The sequence below is a fragment of the Stegostoma tigrinum genome, chromosome 22 (genome assembly GCF_030684315.1).
Source record: "Stegostoma tigrinum isolate sSteTig4 chromosome 22, sSteTig4.hap1, whole genome shotgun sequence".
Taxonomy (NCBI): Eukaryota; Metazoa; Chordata; class Chondrichthyes; order Orectolobiformes; family Stegostomatidae; genus Stegostoma; species Stegostoma tigrinum.
In genome coordinates this window covers 15,143,190-15,171,112 of record NC_081375.1, presented here as the reverse complement: position 1 = coordinate 15,171,112, position 27,923 = coordinate 15,143,190, and the positions used below count along the sequence as shown (strand labels likewise).

Here is a 27,923-nt window from a genome sequence, read left to right as displayed (position 1 = left end):
GTCAGGGAGTCACATTGCAATCTTTATCTATGCTGTAGGATGCAAAGTTATCAGTGAATTGAATATTCTACAGTGAAAGCTTATTTTCTGCACAATCATAGATTTAGACCAAGTGGTCTATAGTTAAGGACATTGTCAGACTCCTTTTTATAAAGAAAAAGTCAGCAAACACCTGCCACTTCTTTTGAAAATTTATTTGTACAGTGGCTTGAGCATTATAACCAATAACTTCATTTGAAAGCTTCAGTCCAATGATAAATGCCAATGTAAGCTCCAATACAGTCAATATTAATGACAAAGGCATTTGAAGCCACAGCAGGAGAACCAAGGTATACATAGTAGCGGTTCACACCAGTTTCTTCTACTTTAGTTGTACAAAATAAAATCTTTGGTTGTTACATGTACAATCCACATGATTTTAAAATCAGAGTTTACTCTTTAAATACTCACCCATTTGCTGTCCCTATTACTTCAAATGACAACAATAAAGCAATAATTTTCCATCATGGTGAGGTGAAACAAAAACACTTTCTTCCAAAGTCACTAGCTCCTCTTATCCACCAGTCCATGAGTTTGAATATTCTAAAGACATCACAGCTAAACTGAATGTCTTACCCACACAAAGGCTTTAAAATCAGTAATTTGGTGAGGATCAGTGGACAGTGATCATGTGAAAACTCCAGCTTATTATACAAGGAAAACCACAGTCCTCTAACAATAAAAAGAAAAACGAAAGCCAGAACACTTCCCCAGAAACCGTGAAATAGACTTTTCACCATTTGGCACTTTTCAATTGTTAGTAACAAGTCAGATGCAAGAGGCATTTGTACCAATGCACATAAGCTAACAAACTAAGCATATCGCTAAGTTAAAGAAGATCCCCAATTTTTATAAATTTAAAGTAACCCGGAAAGTTCCCATTGTTTCAACAAAAGCTATCTTCCTAGTGCAGATATTAATTACATGTTCAAGTTGCTGTTCAACAGTTCTTTAACTGAGCAGTGCATAAATATTAAGGCAGAAAGTGCTCATTCGAGCTTTGTGTAGATGTAGTCTTTATACAGTGGATTCAGGTGAAAATTAATATAGATTAAAACTGACAATTGGCACTAGATTACATACTGTGCTACAGCTCTGCACACCACAGTACAGTGGGAATACATGCTGTGCTGCTGCGATTTGGTGTGATCTGTTCCAAGTGCCAAGCTAGTCACAGTAACACACATCAGTCGCAGGAGAGGTTTCTGCTCACAGCTGACAAACGGACCTGTCTAATCCAGAGTCCCTCCACTTGGATGCTGAAGTAATGCCAATAACCTGCAGGCCCCAACTGTACTGCAGACATCTTGCACCAAATTGCCAATTAATTCACAACACTTTTCCAGTGCAATGGTTGCCAGGTTAATTACAATTTTAAGTTTAACATTCATTCGATATAAACCACAATGAACCAAAAGCTACAACATATTAACCCATCTTTTAAAAGCCCTCATTTCAGTAGTTTTTAAACAATACAAAAGATTTCTTTTACAAAAAAGTGAGTGATTGTGGGTATTAGACAAATTACAGAATATAAAGTGATACTAAAAAGGCCTAACTTAATGAAAGTAGCAATTTATTCATGGATTCCAGAAATGACGCAGATTTTAATTTTAAATGTGTGGAGAATTAAATAACCTCTCCCAACTCCTCAGTACTGAAGGGGCTGCCCTGAAGAGAGAAAGAAGACAAAAAAACTGCAGCTGCTGTAAATCAGGAACAAAAACACAAGTTGCTGAAAAAGCCCAGCAGGTCTGGCAGCATCTGTGAAGGAAAAACACAAAACCAGAGTTTCAGACTGAGAACCCAAAACATTAACTCAGGCTCTCTCCTCAGATGCTGCCAAACCTGCTGAGCATTTCTGGCAACTTCTGTTTCTGCCCTGAAAAGACAGTTTACATACGGCTATAATTCTGTCTAGGACGTGTTGCAGACATATTTTCTCCCCAGCATCCCTACCATTCATCTAGTGCTTGTGAAAAGCATCTGCACAAAACAGAAATACCTCAAAGTAGAGGTTAAGGAGGAAAGAAGGTACATGAGCAAAAACAGAAAATATATAGTAGGAAAGTGAAATGTTAACCATGCCAATTCAGGACAGTTGCCATCCAAACTATTAATCCATCATGTTGCTGCTTACATTCTGGCTGGTGTACTGAGCATTTTCTGCTTTTATGCAGAAGTACAGTTCTGGAACAAGAAAGTTCAATTCGGAGTTGTCAAATTTGATCTTTTTTTATTTTTGAACATATATTGTTCAGCCAGCCCAAGTGAGTATTAATTTTTTAAAAAACTGGTGAAACGCAGACTTGGCAGAATCTCTGGACAGAGAAACAGTGAACATTCAGAGTCTGATGTGAGTTTTCAGAACACCTGAGAAAATAAAGGTCATACTGGACTCAGGATGTTAACCCTTTGTTTTCACAGAGGCTGCCAGACCCAAGTTTCTCCAGCACTTTGTTTTTATTTCAGATTTCAAACATCTGAAGATGAATTAAGGCAATTGGAAAACAGCCTTTTAAGATGGTTAAACTGATCGGATCTCTTTTTTCTTGTTGCAAACCATATTGGGATAGAAGAGATCACAGAAGTTCTATTCTATTGGGAATAATCACAAATAAATAAGCTTTGTTCCAAATGCAAATGAAAGTCTCAAGATCAAGACTGGACACCATACATAATGCAGCCGAGTGGTTTCACCATTGTCACAAGAACAATGGACCGCTCCCTCTGGCATGACTCCCACGTACCCAAAATTTCTGGATTGGAGTTTGGTATCAGATCAGATTAATTATAAAAGAATATTTTGTAATGCCTTTCATTGGGAGATTTTGCTATGCACGTATTGGCCCAAAGACAGGAATGCATTAAGGATGATACATAATTTTTTTTTGATCAGTTGTAGAGTTTAAAAAAGGCCACAACTCCAGAAGCACTTTTCTTCAAAAGAATGCCATCTGATCTTTGACATCTTCCCTGAACAAGATGCCAATTTAATGCCTTATCAATAACAGACACGTCTAGAGCTTCTCCAGTCCTTGTAACTCTGCCTCAGTGATTGAATATAACCCCTGACACTCATGCACTTTAGCCATCCAAAGCAGATTTGCGTTTTGTCCTTTCCTTAACCACAACATTTCACTTTCCTGGGTTATTTAAACCCAAACTGTGCATGCAGCTCCGATTGCTTACTCAAAGATCTACATAATATAGCCGTAAACAGTATTTCTATTGTCCAAATCCAACCTAGTTTAGATGCTTATAAACATATCACTCATCTGAAGTGAAGAAATCCAGCCAAATTTCAAATACATTCCTTGCAGTACTGTAATGCCAAATGCACAGGTTATACTCAATTACACATCCTGCCAATATGAAAAAAAAACTGCCACATTGTCCAACTAAACTTTCCAGCTACAAAATAAAGAAACGCCAGAAGACCAATGTGGGATCAATTATTTCACCCATCCAACATCTGGTGAGCTCTGTTTTCACGAATGCTTTAATAGGTTACTATTGCATGTGACAAACTCAGCCATAAGCAGTGGATTACAAGCTGTTCAAACCATACTGCAAAAACAGAATGAGTGTTGAACTCTTTGCAAAAAGACTAGTTCAATTTTGGTTCAGCCTAGGGTGTCCCAGGGACGTGTAGCACATAGGAATAAATGGGAAGCCACTTCCTGAGGAATCTATCAGAAGGGAACACAGGGATGTGCTGCACAATAGTATGTTTCAAATAATATTGATATTTAACTGTTCTATTAGGTCTCTTACCTGGGACACAGGAATTTGTGAATCAATGCCATGATTCAATTGATTGGTACAACTTCTACCCCAATATCCTAAGACTGTTCCCTATGGAACTGTGCAATTAAATAGAACAAATCATTCGAAGTTCACAAAAAGGCTTCAAACCATATCCAACTTCTTTTTGCTGGTTATTTAACAATTCAATATTTGTGAAGTATGCAGGCATGAAACAGAATCTTTTTGCAAGGGCTGTCTGTTACTGAGTGGCAACACATGCTTGGAATTGACAATTTCTCCCAAACCTCGCTGCAACATTAATAGCAGCCCCAATGATAAACGAGGAAGATGCATAAAGGACTATTTTACACTATTTATACAGCATTTCTATCAAAAGTTAGATCTGTCAATCGGGAAAAACCCAGTGGGAAATTTTAACCTCGAGGAGAGCAGTGAAATGATCAGAATCTGTTACAGTGTTTTTTTTAAGTTGTGGAAAAACACTGGTGCTGATGAGCATATTCACCATAGCAAGAGGAAAAAAAAAAGTACACGATCCTTCCCAATCAATGCCCGATTGAATAGGTGTCACAAATCTTCACAAGTTCAAAAATCTAATGTTGAAATTCAAAACTGTCAGACTTCATTAAGAATCAGCATATTTTTTTCTAAACAGAACTGATGCAGTGTGAAGGGGTGGGGGGTGGTTTAAAATATACTGAAATCCTTCTCCTAGAACAGCAATGAATTCATATGCAGTTGATGGGCAAACTTAAAATTCACTTCTTCAGAGTCAGTATTTCACCTAAACCTTTGCACTCAGGTTATCAAAATCTAAAATCCCAATCTTGCCTCCTTAATTCAACTTTTGTAATTCTCAACTAGTTACAATTAGAACACAAATTATACACATTTCAGTTGTTCATCTTGTACTCATGCCGCAAATTATCACATATCTGCATTTACTCAAATAACTTCTGCATCACACCATAGTCCTTCCATCTTTGAAGTGAACAATGTTTGCTGAAATCTTTAGTTCTAGAGCAGGAAGATCGGAGGATGTTAGACTGAACACGTTAAGCTTATCCTTCCCTACTCCAGTACATAGAGGGTCGTCAACATATATTATTAAACAAAAACATTCTTCCAATTTTTTTTTCCATCAAGTCAAAATTTCCTTAGTCAAATGACAGATCATGGATAACCAGAGTTCAAATATAAAGCAAAAACAGTTCCTAATAACTGAGGACTGAAGCTTCAAACCAAAATCATTCCTTGCAGCTGAACAGTGATATTTTCTGACACTATTCTGTCATCAGGAGTGTTTAATGCTACAATAAGGAGTTTTACCCTGAGCTCACACCCACTTTACACTTCACCCATGGCCTCGTTATTTTCTGCCTATTCTATTGCTGCCAAACTCTCTCCCTTTACAATGCAAGTCACCTTCAGCAACTGTTGGTAGCTTTAGCGTTTGCTTAGGAGTGTGGCTCACAGCACTCAGGTGCAACCTTAAAATTGTCAGTGCATAGTGACCTGGTGCACTTCACTAACACAAAAGCACTTTGCTCAGGAAAGGTTTTTTGGGTAGTGCGTCGGGAGGAGGATCTGATGGACAATACGTGATTGAAGTCTAAATAGAATCAAAATAGTTTGAGCCAAGAGGGACCACATCAAGCTGGTGGTTCAGGTGTCTCAGGCAGCACAGGAACAAGATGATTTTCTATAAACAGCTCTTGTTGATGATGCCTTTGGCAAAATTAGAATCAGGGTTCTGACCAGCAAGTTCCCAAACCCATGCAATCAATGAGGAAATGTACCAAGCATATGGTAGTGAGATTCCTAAATCCCAAAATTTGAAGGTGAGGTTTTGCAACATATACCGGCAACACACACAGTTGGGTGCCTGTAAATTACATGTTGTGAAAAAAGTGCTCTAAACTCAATTAAAACCAAGACTGGTTACCTAGCTAATAATTGTAAAGTGGTTCTGAATACACTTAAAATATCCTGTTAGTATATAATATTATCAAGATAAATGATAATATTTAGACAGTAAAGGTTGAAAGAGCAATGCTGGAAAGTGAAACTTGCAACATCTTTTGCGTTTGAACGAATGGGATCTCAGGTTGAAAGCTTAACTTGAAGCATTGAACAGAGAAGGGAGGGAAGTGGGGCTGTGTCAAACACTCTCCTTTGCAGCTGTGGGCTGCTGCTTCCAGATGCCAAGCATAGACTTGCCATCCCTTCACTGTGAGGGGGTGACAGGTGACGCAGTGACACATACACACATACAGTGACCAGTGGGTATTGCAGGAAACCCAGCAGCACACCTACCATCTTCATGGAGGGCAAGAGGTCAGGGCATTATAGCTGAGGAAAAAAAAAAAGAGAGAGAGAGAAGTGATGGGGTAAAGCAAGATTGGAAATAAAAACTATTACTGTAACAGTGAGTGTCTTTTCCTGCTTGACGTTGTATGGTTCAGTTTGCCTTGTACTCCAGGATCTGCAGGCAGAACTGCTCACTTTACTTTAGTACATAGGTGGCTTGTAATCCTCAGATTCCGACCGGGCAGCGCTACCAAATGGCGGCTGCTGGTAGTTGTCAGCAACATTGGGATACGGAGGGTAATCATTTGATGGATCCACATATTTCTCAGTGAAGTCCTCTACACCCATGCGATACCTCTTGTAGGCAAAACAAGACAGCAATCCCTGAACAGAAAGCAATGTCAAGAGTTAAGGTCAGGAATTAAAATCATCCCTACTTTGTATCATACATCAAGATATACAGCAGAGCCTGGATTTCAGTAAAGTGGGATCACTTTTCCTGTACATCATCATCATGCTGGCTGCACACTTCATTGCCATTTTCACCATACTGCACAGACACACAGAACAGTTAGTCCACTAGTCAGTGTGCTTTGAGGTGCCCTTCCCTTTCTTGGTTATGTAATTAGTAATTACCGACTCTTAAAACAAAAGTTCTTGCAAATGAGAGTCACTGGCAAAGCAAGCATTTATTGTCCATTTCCAAGTGTCCTCTAGAAGGCAGAGTGAGCTGTCTTCGTGAAACACTAACGTCACAGTGGTCTGGGTACACCCTCAAGGCTAACAGAAGGGATTCTAGGATTTTGAATCAGTGACAATGAAATGATGGTGATTATTCCCAAGCCAAGCTGGAAAGGAGAGGGAAAAAAAAGATGGAATCTCAATGCTTGAGAGAATTCTATCCTATTTGTCACTGTCTTAACTTCAAAGAGCATCTTGCATCTTTGAAGAGCTTTATCAGGGGTAGCAATTTTTGGCCATTTTAACAGTTGATCCACCAAGGGTCTACCCCAGATAAATACTGATAGAAGCTGGTGCATTCCCCATTAACAGAACCTACTACTTTGTATAACTGAAGAGGGTACAACAGCCGATTGCAATTACCAGAGAGCAAACATCTCAACCGACCTACCCGCTTGTCGTATTACACCTGTAAGCACCTTTAGATTTCAATTGAAGGTATGGCCACAGGTTGGGGATTATGTGGTGATGGTACTTTTCAGGGGTTGTCACATGGTAGCAAAAAGAAATAAGTGACAGTGACAAATCATAAGACTATGTGCATTGTAATGGCAAAGATTTTCTGAGGAGTCATGCCATTTAACAGTCTCACAGAAGGGAAACAAACTTTGGCCCAACATGTCCCTACCAACCAGGTTCCCCAACTAAACTAGTCCCACCCGCCTGCGTTTGGCTCTCATCCCTCCAAGCCTTTCATATTCATGTACTTATCCAAATGTCCTTCAAAACGCTTGGCAGGACTTTCATCCACTACTTCCTCTAGCAGTTCATTCCACACACAAACTGTGTAAAAGAGTTGCCCCTTATGTCATTTTGAGAACTTTCTTCTCTCGCCTTAAAATATGACCTTTGGTTTCAAACTCTCCAGCCCTAGGACAAGATCCTTGTTATTCACCTATGCTCCTCATGATTTTATAAACCTATAAAAAAGGTCACCTATCAACCTCCTACATGCCAGTCAGTTCACAGGCATTTTAAAGTGCCAAGTCACACACAAAACACATGTCTCTTGACCCCAATTAGCAGTGTCAGGAAAAACAGTCAAACAATTCAGACCATTCCCCTAAATCAATACAAAGCAGACGAGATAACAAGGCGTACAGCTGGATGAACACAGCAGGCCAAGCAGCAGAAGAGGAGGAGGAAGGCTGACGTTTCAGGTCTGGACCCTTCTTCAGAAAAATCAAAGCAGTTGACTTGGGAGGAGGCTTGATCCCTGGAGATAACTCATTTTACCTGACACATGGATTATTTTTCTAATGACAGACGTGTGAAAATTCTTGCTTTATAAAGACAGACAGTAATCATTTGACCTGACACCAGAACTAGCAACTAATGAATTGACAAGTCTGCCTAAATAATTGTTTCCACATTAGCTTTTAGGAATCCAGTAAGACACAGATATCCGAATGGTGTGCAATCAATTTCAACAAAACACCACAAATATTGTAATGAACACAGATCACTTTAACTCAATTGTGTTTTATTTCTCTATTTAAAAGAATCCAACTAAAAATTTAAGCAGCCCCATTATTGTTACCACATCATCAGAATGACAGCAGCTTTAAGGCGTAGAATAACGATACTTGACCCATTGTGCCACACTGGCTCAAAAGCCGCATCATTACCTTGTGGCACTTGCCTGCTCCTGGCACATTATTATTTTTAACCAAATAATCAACGTCTTCAAATGCCTTAATTTAACCTGCCTCAACCTCATTTCCAGGTAGCGCATTCCAAACCATCAGTACTCTGGAATTTTCCTCACTTCATCTTTGTTTTTTTTAAAATTCCAAATCACTTTAAAACTATCCTTTTGCTGTTGTTCCTTTTAAATGGACAGGAACAGTTTTTTTACCTACTCTATCCAGCCCACTCAATTTTGAAAGGCATCGGTTTACTTCTTAAACCTAATTCTCTCCAAGGAGAACAGTCTGAACATTGGTTGACCTATCCCCATAACTGAAGTTCCTCATCCCTACAACCATTCTGTAATTTTCCTCTGCATTCTCTCCAATACATTCGTATCCTTTCTGTAGTGAGGCTCCTACTACTGTGTACAATATTCCAGCTGAGGCCTAACAAGTGTCTTACACAAGTTAGACATCACCTTCTTCTTGTGCTCAATGGCCTTATTAATAATCATCAGATTTGAACTAAATTAAATCAGTTGTGGCTCCCTGTATAACCACAGTCTTGTTAGCTAATGCATTGAACAAGTTTTACTGGAGAAAACCTGCAGACTGTTCTAAGTGCCAAAACACCCCAAAACCCATTCTCAATGTCACTCACAGCTCTGCAAATCATCAAGATTAACTTGCATAAGTCTTCCAGAAAAATAAACTACATTAACTTTTATTTAATGAAATGGTTTATTCAATTTATTAAATTAATCCCAAATTTCAAAAATGTTGCTGATCTTGCTAATGGAACAGCAATTAAACAAGTTTGAACTTTTTTTTGAAGCCTGTAGTTTTCCCCCTTTGTAGGAGTTTAAAAACTATATTCTTCCACAGAAGGGGCAACATCAGCATTTGTTGCCCATCTCTAACTGCCCTTTAACTGAGTGGCTTGATAAGCCCTTTCAGAGGCTATTAAAAGTCAACCACATTGCTAGGTATCCGATGTCACCTGCAGGCCGGTAAAAGAAAACAAAACGCAACTACGGATATTGAAGATCTGAAACAAAAACAGAAATTGCTGCAGGTCTGGGTGGGGAGAAAGTAGAGTTAGTGTTTGAGTCTGGAGACTCATCAGAACTACCCAGGAGGTAGTTAGATAAAGAGATGCAATCCTGTGGGCTTATTCACCTAATTTTATTCATTGGAATCTTTGGGGGTACTGTTTACGTGCTATTCCTCAAGAATGAGACAGGGAAGACATCATAGTACTTCCTGACATTCACCTAGTCTTTACAGTGATCCAGAGCAAAATTATAGTCAGTTCTCAACATCTCTGGAGGCCAACTCTGTCATCTTAATTCGGTACTGTCTAGGGATCAAACCAAAGTTATGACTCGACTCTGCTATAGCCAGTGAATTTTCCAACTAAACACTGGCACATCATTGCAATGTTTTAATTGCTTCTTTCCTTGCACCATGCCCCCACCCTTCTCTTTCCTTGAAGAACTGCAAAAATACAAACAAACAAAAAAAAAGTTTTTACAAACCTTATCCTGGAAGGAGTGGGGTGGGGGGGGGGGGGGGGGGGGGTGGGAGGGAGAAGAAAAAGTCCAAAGGATGTGGTAAGTTTACGTTAAAATAGTCTCTGCATGTCTACTGGAACAGATGAAGAAAACAGCAATAAAGAAAATGCTCGCCGACTTACCCAGCTGAAAATGGAGAAGAATGAGAAGGCGATGGCAGCCCGTGCACTGTCCGCCCCGACTTCTGGAACAACAGTGCTGGACACCCATTGATTGGTGAGGAAACAAAAACCAGTAAACCACAGGAAGGTCCAGCAGCCTGAGGACAGCAAAACCAGTTAAACTTATCAGTAATTACTCACAAGAATCAGCACCAGTGCAGACATTAGTCTGACAACAGCCCACATACTGGAGATTGGTGTAAAATAGATTTTAAAAAATTGAACAGTCAGCCACAGACCACTCACTGCTATACTCATGAAATTAAGGGTTCACAACTTGCCTAGCACAGAACCTCAATACCAATGCCAAAGGAATGCTGGGACTGATAATTCAAGCACCAAGAGTTTGCAGTGGTGCCCCAGATCACAATTCATGCATATGTAAAAGTAGATCTCAAGTGGGGAATGACTAAGAGTATGAGGAAATCCACTGAAGTTCAAGTAACACAGTTAGAGAAAAAGAGGCAAGTGACACAGAAAATAAGCGCATCTATCAAAAAAACAAAGCACAACAAAAGCTTTCTTCAAAAACATTAGCAGCAAGAGGGGGATGCAGGGCAAGAGCTGTTTGACCATGAGCATGAGCAGTTAGGAACCATATTCTAAAAGACAGCCAAAACTTGTCGAACTTAAAGCTTTTTCTTAACAAAAAAAAAAGTCAGAAAATTATTCAAGAGGAGAAAGCAGATGCCAAAGTTGAGAGGAGACCAAAGCCTAGGATTTTCAGGGACAAATTCTTGGCAGAGTGTGATTTAGGGAAGTGAAGAGATGCGAGATTCTAACCAATTTAGTCAGTAAGAGGTCGACTGAGTTGGGTAAGGAGACTGCAAAGCCCCCTCACACCATCCAACTGAAGCCAAGTAACATACTAAACAGAGTCAGAGTTGTCTGGCATGAAAACAGACCCTACAGTCCAATTGGTCTGGGCCAACCAGACATCCTAAATTAATCTAGCCCATTTGCCAGCATTTGGCCCATATCCCTCTAAACCCTTTCTATTCATATACAATTACAACACTTAAAGCATCTGGATGTGTATCTGCCTTCATTTCTTCTGGCAGCTCATTCCATACGTGCGCCACTCTGCGTGAAAAAGTTGCCACTCAGGTCTCTTTTATATCTTTCCCCTCTCACCTTAAACCTATGCCCTCTGGTGTTGGATTCCCCCACTCTAGAAAAAAAAAGACCCTAGTTAGTTAGTCACTCGATCCATGTCCCTCATAATTTTCAGCTTCTATATTAAAAGAAAGTCATGCCTCAGCTTCCAACACTCCAGGGAAAACAGCCCCAGACTATTCAGTCTCTCTTTAGCCCAAAACCCTTCAACCCTGGCCACATCCTTGTAAATTTTACCTGAACCTTGGAGTGGAAAGTAGAAAATGTGACTTCATTGCATTTAAAAGAAAGGAAAATGCGTAAGGGATAGAGCGATGAAGCACAACCTGACAAGGTTTAACTGCACTGAGGAGAAAAGTGACTAACACTTTGAGATGATAACAAAAAACAAAAGCATTTGCAAATGCTGGATGTTCCCAGACAGCCACTGTGGGTTTAGGAAGGGCAGTTTACATCTCAACATTTTGCACCATTTTCCTTGAAGAGATTGCAGGTTAGTGAACAGGATGATTGGGTATAAGTAGAGAAGCAGGACAGGCTGGCCCTCTGAATTTTGACAACACCACGTTTGACTTGGAGAATGGAATATTCAAGGTATCTAAGTTTATAAATGGCAAACGAGGTGTAGGGGATGATAATGCTTACTGCAACATCATAACACAGAGACCTGAACAGGTTCAAGCACGAATAGTGATGACAGTTGGAATTGGATGCATTTTTTTTTTTAAAAATTGCCAACTGCCCTTGAGAATTGGTGGTGAGCTGGCTTTTTGCAGCACTGCAGTCCGTGGAATGTAGGGAAACTCAGCGCTACTACAAACAGTGCCAGAATCTTGACCCAGCATCATTGACGTATTGGTGATATATTGCAAAGCCATTCAGAGCAGCAAACAGCTTGGTGGAGAACTTGTGGACAGTGGCTTTCCCCACAAATCTGTTGTCTTTGGCCTTCAAGATGGACAAGGCTGTGGCCTCGTAAGGTTTTAAAGCAGCCTTGGCGTGTTGCTGCAGTGCATCTTGTAGATGTTCCACACTGCTGTCATTGCGTGCACTGGTGGGACAGGGAGTGAGATTGCTACCAAGCAATCAAGCAGGCTGCTTTGTCCTAGATGGTGTCAAGTTCCTGGAGTGTTGTTGGAGTGACACTATCCAGGCAAGTGGGGAGTATTACATCACACTCCCGACTTGCGCCTTAAAGCTGGCAAACAGGATTTGACAGAGGGTTCTGAGGAAGGGTCACAGGACCCAAAATGTTAACTGTTTTTCCCGTCACAGATGTTGTTAGATCTGCTGAGCTTTTCCAGCAACTTTGTTTTTGTCCCTGTGCTAGGGAGACAGAGAGCCTGTCCACCTGCTGCAGAATTCACAGCCTCTAAATTTAACAAAGGAAGTGCTATTCACGACACTAAGTGGAAACAAGAATACAAGTTGTTTGAATTGGTGATACACGCGAGGTAACAGTAGGAACTTTGACAGTGTTTTGAGGGATGGGCCAGAGACAGGTTCAGTGCCTGCAGACAGCAAGAGCTGGGTCTATGACCTGCGAGTCTGAGGGAGTAAATTCTGAAACGGTATCAGGTCCTGGAGAGAGGGTGCACTGAAGCATTGCTCATGCAGGAAGCGTAGGTTTATTTAAGCGAGGTCAGTCATAGGAGGAGGTCGATTTTGATGCCGAGGGGGCTGAGCTATAGGGAAAGATGGTCAATCCCTGTAATTTTTATTTTAGGCAAGAGGAGGATAGCTAGGATAGTAATTTTAAAGAGTTTCACTGATACAGAGAATGTGGATTTAAGACTATTCTTTAGGGGCCAGGACTTCTAAACAAAAAAAACGACTTTTTAAAAGACATACAATTGGCAAATAATCATCCACTTGCTGGAAATGTACGACTGGGAAGGCAGACACTCTTTTTTAAATTAAAAAATGCTAAGAGCAGAGTAGGTTAGATGGACTGACTGTCTTCTGCACTCATCCAGAACGTGATATTGATACTTGGGGTTTGACTTCCTCGTAACGTTTTGCAGCATATGACCGAAAACAAAAGGCTGCATGCAACTCGTTGGTAACTAACATTATTGCTGCCTCCTGATCATAATCAAGCAAGTTTAAAAAAAGTCAGTATGGGAACGTCCCAGGCCTAGCTGATACAAAACTGAGGTTTATATTCAGGAAGCAGTATTTGGAATTTATTTAGTTTATCAATTTGTGAAGGGTATTGAGAAATAAGCCACAAGCAGCAGCTTACTTAAGACATATCAAGCATCGACAAGGTGCATCCCTGCCGCACAACAGCTGGACCTGAGACCAGGAGTCAGTTTTGCAGCGATGGAATGGCAAACCACACTTAACTACTTTTCTTCTTTTGCGGAGGGTAAAGTTCCTGCTTACTGATTCAATATGAAAAGGGTCAGAGCGGCGAGTCAGCAAAACTGTAACCAATGTCAGACATTAGAAAAGTGGAGAAGTTGTGGTTATGGACTGGTAAAGTTTTGGGGTCACAGGTGTGAATCTTATCATGGAAGATAGCAAAATGTGAATTCAATACATATCTAGAATTAAAAACTAACTTGTGGACAGTGGTCTTCTCATGAATCTGTTGTCTTTGGCCTTCAAGATGAACAAGGCTTTGTTCTTGGAAGGTTTTAAATGGTGACCACTGCTGATTCTTTTAGAATCACAGAATCTCTACAATGTGGAAGCAGGCCATTTGGCACATCAAGTCCACACCTATCCTCCAAACAGCATCCCCACGAGATCTAAACCCTGACCCTACCCCGTAACCCTGCATTTCCCATGGCTAACCCACTTAGCCCTGCACATCCCAGGACACTATGGGTAATTTAACCCAGCCAATCCACCTCACCAGCACATCTTGTGTAAAAATGGCATCTGGTTCACAAATATCATGGAGAAGGAAATCTGCCGTCCTTACCCGCTCTGCTCTGTACGTGACTCCTGACCCACAGCAATGTGGTTGATTCCTAACTGCTCTCTGAGCAATTAAGGGCGGACTACGAATGCTAGCCTAGCCAACAACCCTCACATCTCATAACTTTTTTATTTTTAAACATAAAACTTGAAAACCAGGTGGAAAAAAAAAGTAATCAAATAACAGATTTTGGCAATGGAATAAACATTCAGAATCTGAATTTTAAATGGAAAAATCTTTCAGTCAAGAGTTGTAAAAAAAAAAAGTAAGGAGATGACAGGTTGAGGATGTTTACAAAGATTTGCTGCCCAAGTTCAATAGATGGCGGGAAGCAATGTCACTGCAGACACACGATGGTGACATAGCTGTCCAGGGAGTGTCACAACATTAAATCCACCATAGTGGGAGGAAAAATAGTACTTCATATAATGCAAATAACCAAGAAAAGCAATAAATAAGTACAACACTCAAATGTGACATAAAAGTTGGATTGCCTGCCAACTAATACCACCCAGGAGACACTCTTGCATTTTGCTGTTGCTTCCTTCACTTCCCTTCTCAACAAGATTCCCCACTTCTGCTGCAACCTGATCTAACCCTGCAGGACGGACCCACTGGGGTCAGTCACCAAATCATTCTGCATATCTCAACACGAACTGGTTGTGAGAGATAGCGTGCAAGTGCGAATGGAATCGACGGACCAATCTAGAATTGCTCTTCAGAAGATTCATACCAGACTCAAAGTGTTAACTCTACCTCTCTCCATAGATGCTGCCAGACCTGCCCAGTTCCTCTAGCATTCTTGTGGTTATTTCAGATTTCCAGCATCCGCAGTATTTTGCCTTTTACTAGAACTGTTGGAGTTTTGCTCCAAGGATACAAGCAGTGGTGTAGTGCACCACTGCCTGACCAAAATCAGTTACACAACCCAGGATGAAGCCTAACTGTTCCTGGTTCATGTTGTAGAAAGCTGCAACACAAAAAGGGACTTGGAGATACTTGTGCACAAAACATAAAGGTAGCACACAGGGACAGTAGGTAATCAGGAAAGCTAATGGAAGGTTGGCCCTTACTTGAAGGGAATTGGAATGTAAGAATAAGGCAGCTTTTCTGCAACTGTACGAGGCACTGGTGAGGCCACATCTGGGATAACTGTGCAGAATTTTGGTCCCCTTATTTAAAGGGAGGATTATTATTTCAATGAAGGCTTTCAGAGAAAGTTCGTTGGGATGATCTCTGGCATGAAGATTGTGTTTTCAGTAAAGGTTGAACATATTGGGACTCTACTCATTGGAGTGTAGAAGAATGTGAGATTTTATTTTTGAAACATATAGAGTTCACAAGGGGCTTGGAGGGCATATGCCAAGAGGATATTCCCCCTTGTGGGAGGGTCTAGGACCAGAGGGCATAATATTAGAATAAAGGGGTGTCAATTTAAGGCCAAGTTCAAGAGAAATTTCTTCTGAAGGTCGAGTGTCTTTGTATCCTTGCCACGGAGGGGTGTGGGGCAGAGTCCTTGTCAGATTCTTATTTGGTGGGGAAATCGAAGGTTATGGGAAAGTGGACATGAGGAATGTCGGATCAGCCATGATCCTATTAATTGGTGCAGCAGGCTCAAGAGGTCAAATGGCCTACTCTGTTTCCTACTTTTTAAAATCGCTTAGTTTGATACAAACCGCACATTGAGTTAACCAACTTCAAATTGCATGGGACAGTTTTGTTCATAGGTAGTTCATTTAATTTCTAACGTACAAACAGAAATACTTAAGTTTTCCTGACATCCCTTGGTAAATAAACAAGGCCATTATTCCATCCTTCAGCACAGGTATGATAAGCTCACCTATGAGGCAGCCCCAGATACCAATAGCCTGAAGCCTGGCCTTGGCTAAGATACAGTGTTACAAAAGGTGTTATTTCCTCCCCTACATTTTATTGCAGCAGTTGAAGGCAGAAAGTAAGGACAGACAATAATTGTATCAGTGAGGGTCTAGGCCCGAAACGTCAGCTTTTGTGCTCCTGAGATGCTGCTGGGCCTGCTGTGTTCATCCAGCCTCACATTTTATTATCACAGACAATAATTGTTAGCCCAGCCAGTGACGCTCATATCCCACGAGTGATTTTAAAAGAAAAAAACAACTTTCTACCTGAAATTCCAAGGTCAGCCATAACGATATGCTTGCGCTGGTCAGCATTGCTGATCTGAGGGAAATAGACATCAAGAGCAAAGAAGACAATGCAGAGGAGAAATGCAATCACACCGATTCCTACACCATAGTGGCAAGCATCCACATTCTCATTGAAGATACACTTCAGCTGTGAAGATCGATGTGAATTGGTGTAACCTTCGCTCGTGATGCAACCAAATACAATTATTGAAAAGACCTGGAAGAAAAAAAAACCACAATCCAAATTTATAATGTGCGATAAAGGAAGGCATGTATTACTATACTGGCTGCAAGATGTTCCAAAGAACTTAAATACAACACACAAGGCCCGCATACTTGGTGAAAGATGGTGTATGACCAACACCCCACTCTTGCAGCTACAAGTCTAAAAATTGAAGTGGCTGCAAATCAAATCACAATAAAATTCACCATGACTCTCACCGCTTGGTAAACTTCAGGGCTTCCAAAAGATTTTGTTCTGAAACAAACTGCATTTGCACGATTCCACTGGATTCCAAATCAGTATCTGGGACTCCCGAATAAAGTTTACTAGCTACGGTAGTCATTCTCTCCAGCACAACACTCCCTATTCTCAACATGTGCTGTGCAGTTCTCTTACATACACCGTTGACAAATAATGGTTAATTCAGATTAGGTGGTCAATGCACATATTTTAATTTTTAAATCTGTGCAACATACCCATCTTAGTCAGTAAATCCATTTTAAAAAGTGTAAACTTGATTTTACATAAAATTCACTAAATATTAAGTCATTTCTGGGAGAAATCCAAAGATTGGCCCATGCTTAATGCTCTTCTGTTGCTTCTGATTTTCATACAATGCCATCAGCTGGATAATGCACATCATTGGAGATAAAGAAAGAGTACGCCAGCAGCACTTCCTAGATGATATCCATAATTGGAAAGCCAGACTGCAGTTACTACTTATTTTTATGCATGAAGGAAGAGCTCTGCAGAGTTGACTGGAAACTGGATTCTTAGCCATCAACAGGTTTCTACCACTTAAACAACAGTCAAGAAATAAGGGAGAACACTGCACGAAGAGTCAGAGTTATACAGCGTGGAAACAGACCCTACAGTCCAACTCGTCTGTGGCAACGGGATATCCCTACCTGGTCTAGTCTCACTTGCCAGCATTTGGCCCAAATCCCTCTAAACCCTTCCTATTCAAATACCCATCCAGATCCCTTTTAAAATGTAGTAATTGTACCAGCCTCCAGCACTTCCTCCGGCAGCTCATTCCATGTATGCACCAATGGCTAGGTTACTCCTTATGTCCCTTTTTAAAATCTTTCCCCATCACCTTAAACTCACTAGTTTTGGGTCTCCTCCACCTGAGGAAAAAGACCTTGGTTATTCATCCTATCCATGCTCTTCATGATTTTATAATCCTCTCCCACAGGTCACTCCTCAGCCTCCCGTGAAAAAGCCCCAGCCTGTTCAGCTTCACCCTGTAGAACTTTGGGGAAAATAACGTATATGATTGTTACTTAAAATACACGGACAAAGATTAACATGCTCATGCATGAAAATATCCTTTACAAACCTGTGACGTGGATAGCTTAAGAAGCTGGTTATAATCAGACAATTCTGAATCGTTGGACAGCACTAATATTTTTAGAATTTAATAACATCACTGGAATCTAATTTTATTAGAATCAACTACAATTCACAATAATGCTTCAAAGTCCTCACACAATGCAAGAGCAGCATGTTTCAAGCTGGAGTCAATGTTGTGCATTATAATTGGGGAAGACTACATTATTGAATCTGATGGTTCAAACAGCAACCAGTATTCCCCACATCTATGACATTCAAAATTTACAGCCTTTATTCATCACTGAGCAATCAGGCAGCGAGTAATCTTTTGGTTTGAACAATCAAAGCTCAATATATCATGACGGTCATGAGTCTTAGATTCATGTTTGCATCAAATTTGTTTTTCACTGAAACAGTAAGCTGCCAAATCTGGCTGGGTTTATTCCCTGCATGTTTCATCATGTGATCCCTCACCAACTGCAAGATCCAATCAAAATTAAAGTTATAGGAGAAAACGTCTGTATGTAATGTACATCACACACACACACACAAAATTGAGAATAGTGCTCTGGTGATGTTCATTCTGGGTTGACTTGCAACTAATTCCTAGGCATTAATCTGGATTCCTCAAGAACAACTTTTTGTATTGTTGGCAACCCTGACAAACCTAGGTTTGAATTTGAAAAACAGGCACTCCACACGACATCTCCTTGTATTTATTTACATAGCACTGCCCGCACTTTCTCAATGACTGTTTATTATGAAGAAACACACGATACTTGCATTCCAATAGCATTGAATCGTGACTATTTATAATTTTCTCAGAGATGGAGACTGGAGTCTTGACTGAATTTCTAATAAATCTACATAGACTTTAGCGAGAACTTCCACATGGTAGATTTGTAAGGTTGGATAACATGATGACATATTACATAAATTGTGATTCAGGGAAAGTGAGCCAATTGAATACAAAATGGACTTGACAGTAGGAGACAAATGGTGGTGGTCGAGCGCTGTTATTCAGTCTGGAGGCCTCTGACCGGGCCATGCTGCAAGGAAATCTGTGCTGGGTCCACTATTGTTAGTCATTTATATAATTTATGTTGGTGGATGAATAGTGAAGGTTATCTAAGCATACGATAGGTTCTTGATTAACTGGGCAAAGTAGTGAGAGATGGAGTTTAATACAGATGAAAAGGTGAGGTGTTGCATTTTGGTAAGACAAACTAGGACTTATACACCTAATTGTAGAGCCCTGGGAATATGGTTGAACAGAGAGACACACAGTGCAGGTACACAGTTCCTTGAAAGTTGCATCACAAATAGACAGTGGTGAGGGCGTTAGTTGGCATACTAGCCTTCATTGGTTACACCACTTAATATAGGAGTTGGGACACCGCGTTACAGTTGTATAAGATATTATTAAGATAATGTTTGGAATACTGCATACAATTCTGATTAACCTTCCTTCCTACTGTATGACACTAAACTGGAAAGGGTGAAAAAAAGATTTACAAAAGGATGTTAGAGACTGGAAGGCTTGAGTTATAAAGGAGAAGCTAGGACTTCTTTCCCTGGAGTGTAGAAGGCAGAAGGGTGATCTTATATAGGTTTATAAAAAAAAAATCAGAAAAGGAGCACAGATAGGTGACAAGCCAAGGTCTTCTCCCCCAAGGTAAGGAGTACCAAACTAGAGGGGAAAAGATTTAAACGGGACCTACAATGCAACTTCTTCCACACACAGCGTGGTGCACATATGGTATGAGATGCCAGAGAAAGTGGTAGCAGTGAGTACAATTACAACATTTAAAAGACATTCAGACAGGGACATGGAGAAGAAAGGTTTAGAAGGATATGGACCAAAAGCAGGCAAATGGGACTAGCACGGTTTAGGATACCAGGTCAAAATGGGAAGAGCTGGGCCAAAGGATCTGTTTCTATTCTGTATGACTGTAAACTTAAGCAACAAACTTACGTAACCGTAATTTTGAAGGACTATAGCAAGATAGGAAAGCGACTGCAGGAAATGACATGTGGATTTTTTAAAAAATCTATACTTCTCCATTTTGCTCCACACAATGGTAAATGGTGTATGATGGAAAATTAGCTGGCTAACAGGAAACAGTATACATAAATTGGTTACATGCAAAGTTGTGAAAGACAAATGGTGTACCACAAGATTCAATGGTAGGACCTCAATGGATTACTAGTTATCTAACAGGCTTGAGGGAACAGAAAGGGTAAACATGACTTCCAAGTTTACAGAAGACATAAAAATGCTAGGTAGGAAGTTAAATTGTGAAGAAGATAGAAGCTAAAACGAGGTGTGGAGATTTTAAGTGAGTGGGAAACAGTCTGGCAAGTGGAGTATTATGTGGGAAAATGCGGTATTGTCCATTTCAGGAAGCAAAATAATCAAGCACAAGGGAATGATTGCAGAGTTGAGAGATGCAAAGCGACCTGGGGTGCCCAAGTTCATGAATTGTAAACGGCTGGTCTGCAGATACTGGTATTTGGTAAAGGTAAATGGTAATTAAGAAAGCTAAAATCACATTATCAGTGATTGCAAATTGAATCAAATACAAATACAAGATAACGGAGTGTGGAGCTGGGTGAACACAGCAGGCCAAGCAGCATCTTAGGAGCACAAAAGCTGACGTTTTGGGCCTAGACCCTTCATCAGATGGCGTTCATCCAGCTCCACACTCTTATCTTGGATTCTCCAACATCTGCAGTTCCCACTGTCTCAAATACAAATACAGGTAGGTTATGCTTCTGTTATACGTGACACTGGTGAGGCCACACCCGGACTGTGTGTAGTGCACTGGCCACCCAAAGGAAGGATGTAAATACATTGAAGCAATTCAGAAGATTCACCAGAGTAATACCCAGTAAAGGAAGGCATGAGTAGGAGCTGTCTTTAAAGGAAAGGGCAGACAGGCTGGGTGTGCATTCACAGCAGTTTCAAAGTGCAGAGGCAGACAGGATCCCAAGGGGTCTTGGCAAAGAGGAGGTGCGGAAGATGCATCTGCTTACAGGAAAATCTAAAACAAGTGGTCATCATTTAAAAATAAGGGATTGCTCATTTAAAAACGTAGGGATTTGTCTTCTCTCACAAAGGCTCGAGTGTCTTTGGAATTCTGCTTTCGCCAACTCCACAGGAAGAGAATCCGCAAATATTTTAAAAGGCAGAGGTGGACAAATCCTTGGTAGCACAAGAGGTGAAGGGTTGTTGGGGTAGGTGAGAATATAAACTCAAATCCATAATCAGATCTTATTAAATATTAGAGGGGCTGAACAGCCCACTCCTGCTCCTTGTTTACATGTTTGTATATTTCAATGTCGCATCGCAAGGAGCAACTTCCGTGGATGGGAGGATGAATGGTTGGCACAAGTGTTGGATGCTGAATTATCAAAAATACCCATGGCACAGTTAACACAAAGAAAAATGGGTTGTTATCTGGCCAAACTAAAACACAGAATCTGAAGTCAAACACAAACCTTCCCTTGGTTGTATTGCTCTTGTTTCAGAGCCAAAAGGTTGTGAGCTCAAGATCCAATTTAGAGACTTGAGCACATAATATCAGCTGATATTTCCAGGTCAGTATGGAGGCAGTGTGGCACTTTCTGACGTGCAAGCCTCTTACATAAGATATCAAATAGAAGCTAATTTTTCCTTCTCAGATGGGCATTGTAGATGCCAAATCAACATTCAAAACCAGCTGAACTTATTCCTCCCGTGCCTTCACCGAGAACCAAGTCTTCCTGCATGACACCAGTGAGTACAAATCAAGAGTATTCCATTGGAAATTTTTAAGTGACAAAAGGTTCATGATAAATGTAAGCACTTGGTTTTTGAGGTGACATATGAAGGGGAAATTAGTTTTGGGCCATATAGTGTAAGTTAATTTGAATTTGAGGTAATTTATAACATGTACTTTTACTGACGTTCTTACATACAATTTATAACCAGACATTATGTTTGGAGTCTTCAATGGAAACTTCCAAATCACATCTCTACCACCCCACAGAAAACAAAGAAACAATTTTCATTCAGAGTAATGCAGCATGGAAACAGGCCCTTCGGTCCAACTTTTCCATGCCAACCAGGTTAATCAAAATAAAATTAGTTCCATTTGTCTGTTTTTGGCCCAGATTCCTCTAAACTTCCCCATCCTGTACTTGTGCAAATGTCTTTTAAATGTTGGAACTGTACCCACATCTACCACTTACTCTGGCAGTCCATTCTACATTCGAACTACAGTGTTAAAAGGTTACCTCTCAGGTCTCTTGAGACTTCCTCCTTTCACCTTAAAAATGTGCACCTTGGCTTTCAGCATGCCTGCTCAAGGGAAAAGGCTTTTGCTATTCACCTCATCTATGCCCATCATGATTTTATAAATCTCTACAAAAAGGTGATCCCTCAACCTCCTACACTCCAGTGAAAAAATTCCCATCCTATTCCTATAAAACTTAAAGCCTCTAGTCCCAGCCACATCCTTATTAACCTCTTCTGAACCCTTTCCAATTTAGGAATATCCTTCCCATAGCAAGAAAACCGAATCTGTAGACAGTACTCCAAAAGTAGCATCAATGTCCTATACAACCATAATAAGACATTTCAACTCCTACATTCAATGGTCTGAACAACGAAGGCAAGCATGCTAAACATGTCTTTACCATCTTGTCTCCCTGTGATGCATCTTTCAAAAGAACTACATACCTGAACACCATTCTGTTTGACAATGCTCCCCAGTGTTCTGCCATTAACTGCATTAGTCCTACCTGGTTCATCCTTCCAAAAAATTAAATAAATAAACAAACAAACACCTCACATTCATTCAAATTGTACTCCATCTGCTATACCTCATCCCATTAGCCCAATCGATCAAGACCTTTTTGTAATCTTAGATAACCTCTTTACCATCCACTATATCACCAATCTTGGTGCCATGTAAGAACTTTCTAACTGTGCCTTCTATATTCTTATCTAAATTCACTCCTATAAATGACAAACAGTGGACCCAGCACTGATCCATGCAGAACACCACCGGTCTCCAGTGCAAAAAACACCATTCTACCACCACCACTATCCCCTACTGTGAAGTCAATGGCAAGATCTCCCTGAATCCCATGCGACCTATCCTTACCCACCAGTCCGCTATGCAGAACCTTGTCAAACACTTTAGTGAAGCCCACGCACACATCTCCACCGCTCTGCCCTCACCTATCTCCTTGGTCAAGTCATCAAAAAACTCAGTCAAGTTTGAGGGGCACAATTTCACATGCACAAAGACATGCTGACTATCCCGAATCATTCTCTGCCTTGCCAAATACTTGTAAATTCTACCTCTCTGAATCCCCTCCAACAACGTACCAACTACTGATGTCAGACTCATCGGTCCATAGTTCCCAGGATTCGACTTACAGCTGTTCTTAAATAAAGGCACAATAGTAGATACCCTCCGTCCTCCAGCACCTCACCTATGGCTGCAAGTGATACAAATCTCTCTCCTACAGGCCCAGCAATTTCTTCCCTAACTTCCCACAATAACTTGATCAGGTCCCAGAATTTATTCACTTGTTTTTCCAGGCCTCTAGCAGCTCCCTCTTCTGTAATGTGGACTGTTTAAGATATCAACATTTATTTCCAAGTTCCCTAGCCTCCATGTTTTCTCCCACCCACAGTAAATACTGACGTGAAATATTCATTTAGTATCTCTCCCACAGTTCCACATGGAGATGACTTTTTTTGATCTTTAAGGGGCCCTATTATTCTCAAAGTGCTCTTCATACATAGGAAGGCATCTCAAAATCACTAAATATCAAAAGGACAGTGGAACACTACAGACTGTAACCTGTCTTCATGTTTGGAGCGTTCATTCTAGAGGGCCAAAGGACTTTGCTGCTTTTAAAATTCTTATCAAAACTATCCAGACTGAAGTAAACCATGTAGGGAGTTCCCAGGTTCAGCAGCAACATTGTTAAATCAGCATCCACAGTTCTTTCAGTTTTTATATGGTTTAAATCAGCAGCTAGTGATGGAATGAAGGAGCGATAGTCAAGAAGCTTGGAGTTACGAAATGTAAAACACAAGCAGGGACATGATCAGCTCAAACTAATTTGCTGTGGCTACATCTGGCCTTACATCAAGAGAAAGAATCTAGCCCTATACTTACTACTGGAAGGACTGCCTGTGAAAAGGAAAGATTTGGGTCAAAATAGGGAAATAAAAGAGTCAATTCTGAGCTTTGCTGTTATCATGTTTACATTATTAAGAGAAGACAGGATTTCGTGCCTGATGTGACAGCAGCTACTGTCTACATTGTCTTTGTTTCTCCAGACAAGTGCAAAGACAAATGGCACATAGGCAATTGTTTTAGTTAACTTAGAACATGGCAAGTAACAAAGTGTATAACTTGACAAGGTGACTGTAAGAGAGGTATATCCCTGCGGCAACAGGGTGGAAAGTTGTTTACAACAGAAAACATTTCCGGTTCTTAAAGCCAAGAAAACCACCTCTCTGAGGCCCAAGTAATCCCAAAACCATTTTATTCAAAAGAAAATTGAAGTTTTGTTGGATATCATCATTCTTTTGGATCATTACTGGAAGCTTCCATATCAATTGTCAGGTTAGTTTCAGTACAAAGAGTTCAGTTTCCACTCAGTACAACATGACAAAGTGGAATTCAATTACTGAATTAATTAAAATATAGGTTGCATTTTAATAAACTAAAAAAGTCAACACAGTTTGCACCCTGTGAAAAGTCAATAATATTTTCCTAGGGCTGGGGGAAAATGAGTGGACTGGAAGGACTGGAATACAACACAGGAATACGCTACATCATACACTTCCTCATTTTTATATATTCCGTTTATATTGCCCAAAACAATAGCTGTAATGTCAGAGCCACCTTACAGCAATTGCTCAAACAACTATTCAATTATTCATCCAGGGATCACAAATAGAGGAAAGATCTAGCTGAATTAAAAGACTCCTTTCATGAGTATTGTGATACAACTAGTATCAGGAGGAGGTTCTCCAATTTATGGGGAGGCAATGGTTTGGTGGTATTATCAGTGGGCAGTTAATTCAGAGGCCTAAGTAACGTTCTGGGAGATCCAGGTTTGAAACTAAAATGGCAGGTGGTGGAATTTGAATTCAATAAAAATCTGAAATTGAGAGAGAGTTTAATGACCACAAATCCATTGATGATTATTGGGAAAACTCATCTTGTTCACTAACGTCCTTCAGGGAATGGAATGTGCAATCCTTGTTCTGAGGGTCTTTGGATCTGAAACATTAACTCTTGATTTTTTTCTTCACAGATGCTGCCAGACTTGCTGAGTGTTTCCAGCAACCTGTTTTTGTTCCAGTTCTTTTGGTTTTTAATCTGTCAGTCAGTCATTCTCTTTATAGAATGGCTCCGGGCGAGGGGGAGGGGGGAAAGAGAAGGGGGAAAGAGACAAACTACATTCTACAAACCTACCATAAACCAGAATCCATAAATACAGAGCTGGAAAAGCCATCAGGTCAGACAGCACACAAGCAGGGAAGTCAACGTTTCTGCTGAAACATTTAGTTTCCTGCTCCTTGGATGCTGTCTGACCTGCTGTGCTTTTCCAGCTATGTATTTATGGACTGTACCTTCCAGCATCTGCAAGTGTACAAAGGAAATCCTACAGAACGATTGACAAACACCAAGCAGTGAATGTTAATGTTAAGATTTGTTTTTTGTTATCACAAGGGCGAAGATACAGTGAAGCGTTTTGCATGCTCTACAGACAAACCATACCGTAACAGTACAAAATGTATCAGGTAGCAAAACAAAAAAGTTGAAAACTCAGTGTTAAAGCTGAAGAGGTGTGGAAGCAGGGAGAGGTCTGTTCAAAAGTCTGTTAACAGCATGGAAGAAAGAGTGAGAGCATGAGTTAATTAGGGACTGAAAGAGATCTTAAAATTATATTTAAAGGAATATCTGGTTCAAATTTAAGATAATTTTAAGTTTTAAAACATCAAGGACAAGGACAACTTTCTTACTGGAATTTACAAACCAGCTTTCTAAACGTAAGGAATGGCGCTTTCATACTTAACACCTTGTACAGAGCTGCCATGTCATTCCCCTGTTAAAACAGGTACAAAACACCTCCCGTCCATACTGGTAAAGGAATGTCAAGAGTGAATCACAAATTCTCTGTTTACTTTTGAGAAAGAAACAGCAAGTAAAACATTAGTCGTTAGGCAATAAATCAATTAACACGTCTTGAGAATGAAGACTTCCACGGAGAAAGGAAACGTTGTAACTGAGCTCTGTGTTAGCAGGAAGGAGTGAAGTGAAAGGAGCCAGAGCTGGGGGGGTTAGAATGTCACTCCCAGGGGACAGCAGCAGCCATGTTTCCCAGACAAAATTCCCAATTCATTTCTGCAAGCGCAGCAGTAAGCGGGGGGGGGGGGGGGGGGGACTCTCCGCAGAACCCTGCTTTTGTATTTCCTTTCCTTTTCGCCATGTCAAGGAAGCCTGTGTCTCTGCAGCGATGCCAATCCCTTTCCCAGTGACACAGCAGGATAATTAATACTTTAGGAACTGAAATGCCAGCTCCCGGGGACTGGTAACTCCTCCAGTACTCGCCGATGCGGAAGTGGTTGGAGATTTGGGGGGGGGGGGGGGGGGGAAGAAAGAGTAGTTGGAGAAACAAGCAGGTACATTGCAAAATACAGCAAATAATTTCCCAATGCAAACCTAACAGACCTACCACCCCGTTTTCCCTACAGGATCGCGAATGGCGAGGGTTGGAAAGCTTAAAATTTCAGATCCATCTCACTTCTTGACTTTGTAGCTCGTGAAATTAACAAGTAGTCGGGGGGGGGGGGGGCGGGGGAAGACGGTAAACTTTTAAACCCCATTTTGAGACCGTACTCCCCACCCAGATCGAAAGCACCGACAACACACCCACATATGTCTAACTCACCCAGCTCACTATCCGGGCGATAGTCTGAGGCTGCTTCAGAAAGTTCTCTAAGTCAAACGCTCCGCCAGCCTTAGCTGCGCCGTAGACATTTCCTTCCATGCTGGGGGAGGAAGGAACAAAAAGTTGCTTTTCTTTCGCCGCCCCTGTTATGTTGGTTTGTTTTTAAGGCAAGAAGGTGGTACCTTAATTGTGAATGGGGGTGGAGGTGCGCGTATAAGCAATTCCCAGATCACACTGCAGACTTCCCAGGACACGTCAGTGGGAGAGAAAAAGAGCATCATGTGATAGTACCTGAAGACAAGCAATAACCGGAAGGCTGGCCTGACTGTAACCAGTAACAGAGAATCTAGTCAATATGATCTAACGCTGCTCCTCATTTTCAGTACTAATTCCTTGTATCTAGTTTACAATGATAGCTGAAAGTGATAGTGTCGTTGGGTTTTTTTAATCCTGTATCTTTACACATCGCTTGCTAATCCTAATTCTCGTTGATTTTCTCATGTTTTCCTCCAAATTCTCAAAAATTTTGTGCATTAGAAAATTTTTGTCCAAGGTTGTGTTTGAAACGTCCCACTGCTTCTTCACTTTTTTATTCATTCACATGATTTTTAAAATTCATTCGTGGTATGAGGGCATTGCTGGCTGGGTAGCGTTTATTGCCCATCCCTAATTCCCAGAGGGCAGTTGAGAATCAACCACATCGCTGTGGGTCTGGAGTCACATTTAGGCGTAGACGGACAATGCTGTTAAGAAGGGAACCCCGCGAATTTAACCCACCTACACTGAAAGAACAATGGTATATTTCCAATTGAGGATGGCAAGTGGCTTCGACAGGGAACCTGCAGGTAGTTAGAATACCATTAGAAATAGGAGTAGGAGTAGACCTTTGGCTGCTAAAATACCTAATTAGATCATGGCTGATGTGTCCAGTTTCCTGCCCTTTTCCTGTAACCCTTAT

At 40.8% G+C, this 27,923-nt stretch overlaps 1 protein-coding gene across 1 annotated transcript; it reads right to left on the bottom strand.

Annotated features, from left to right (window-relative positions):
- Positions 1-179: 179 nt before the first annotated feature.
- syngr2b (synaptogyrin 2b) lies at positions 180-27,247 on the bottom strand. The gene is made up of 4 exons (XM_048554997.2): positions 26,966-27,247; positions 16,417-16,654; positions 10,189-10,325; positions 180-6,504 (listed from the first exon to the last, which is right to left on the bottom strand). Exons 1-4 carry the CDS (start codon positions 27,062-27,064, stop codon positions 6,322-6,324), a joined length of 657 nt encoding a protein of 218 aa, XP_048410954.1. The 5' UTR covers positions 27,065-27,247; the 3' UTR covers positions 180-6,321.
- Positions 27,248-27,923: the final 676 nt, after the last annotated feature.

Coding starts and splice junctions, on each gene's coding strand:
- syngr2b (XM_048554997.2), bottom strand. CDS start 27,064: ATGGAAGGAAATGTCTACGGCGCAGCTAAGGCTGGCGGAGCGTTTGAC. Junction 10,326..16,416: donor GGCTGACCTTGGAATTTCAG/GTAGAAAGTTGT, acceptor TGCTGTCCTCAG/GCTGCTGGACCTTCCTGTGG. Junction 6,505..10,188: donor TCTTCTCCATTTTCAGCTGG/GTAAGTCGGCGA, acceptor CTTTCTGTTCAG/GGATTGCTGTCTTGTTTTGC.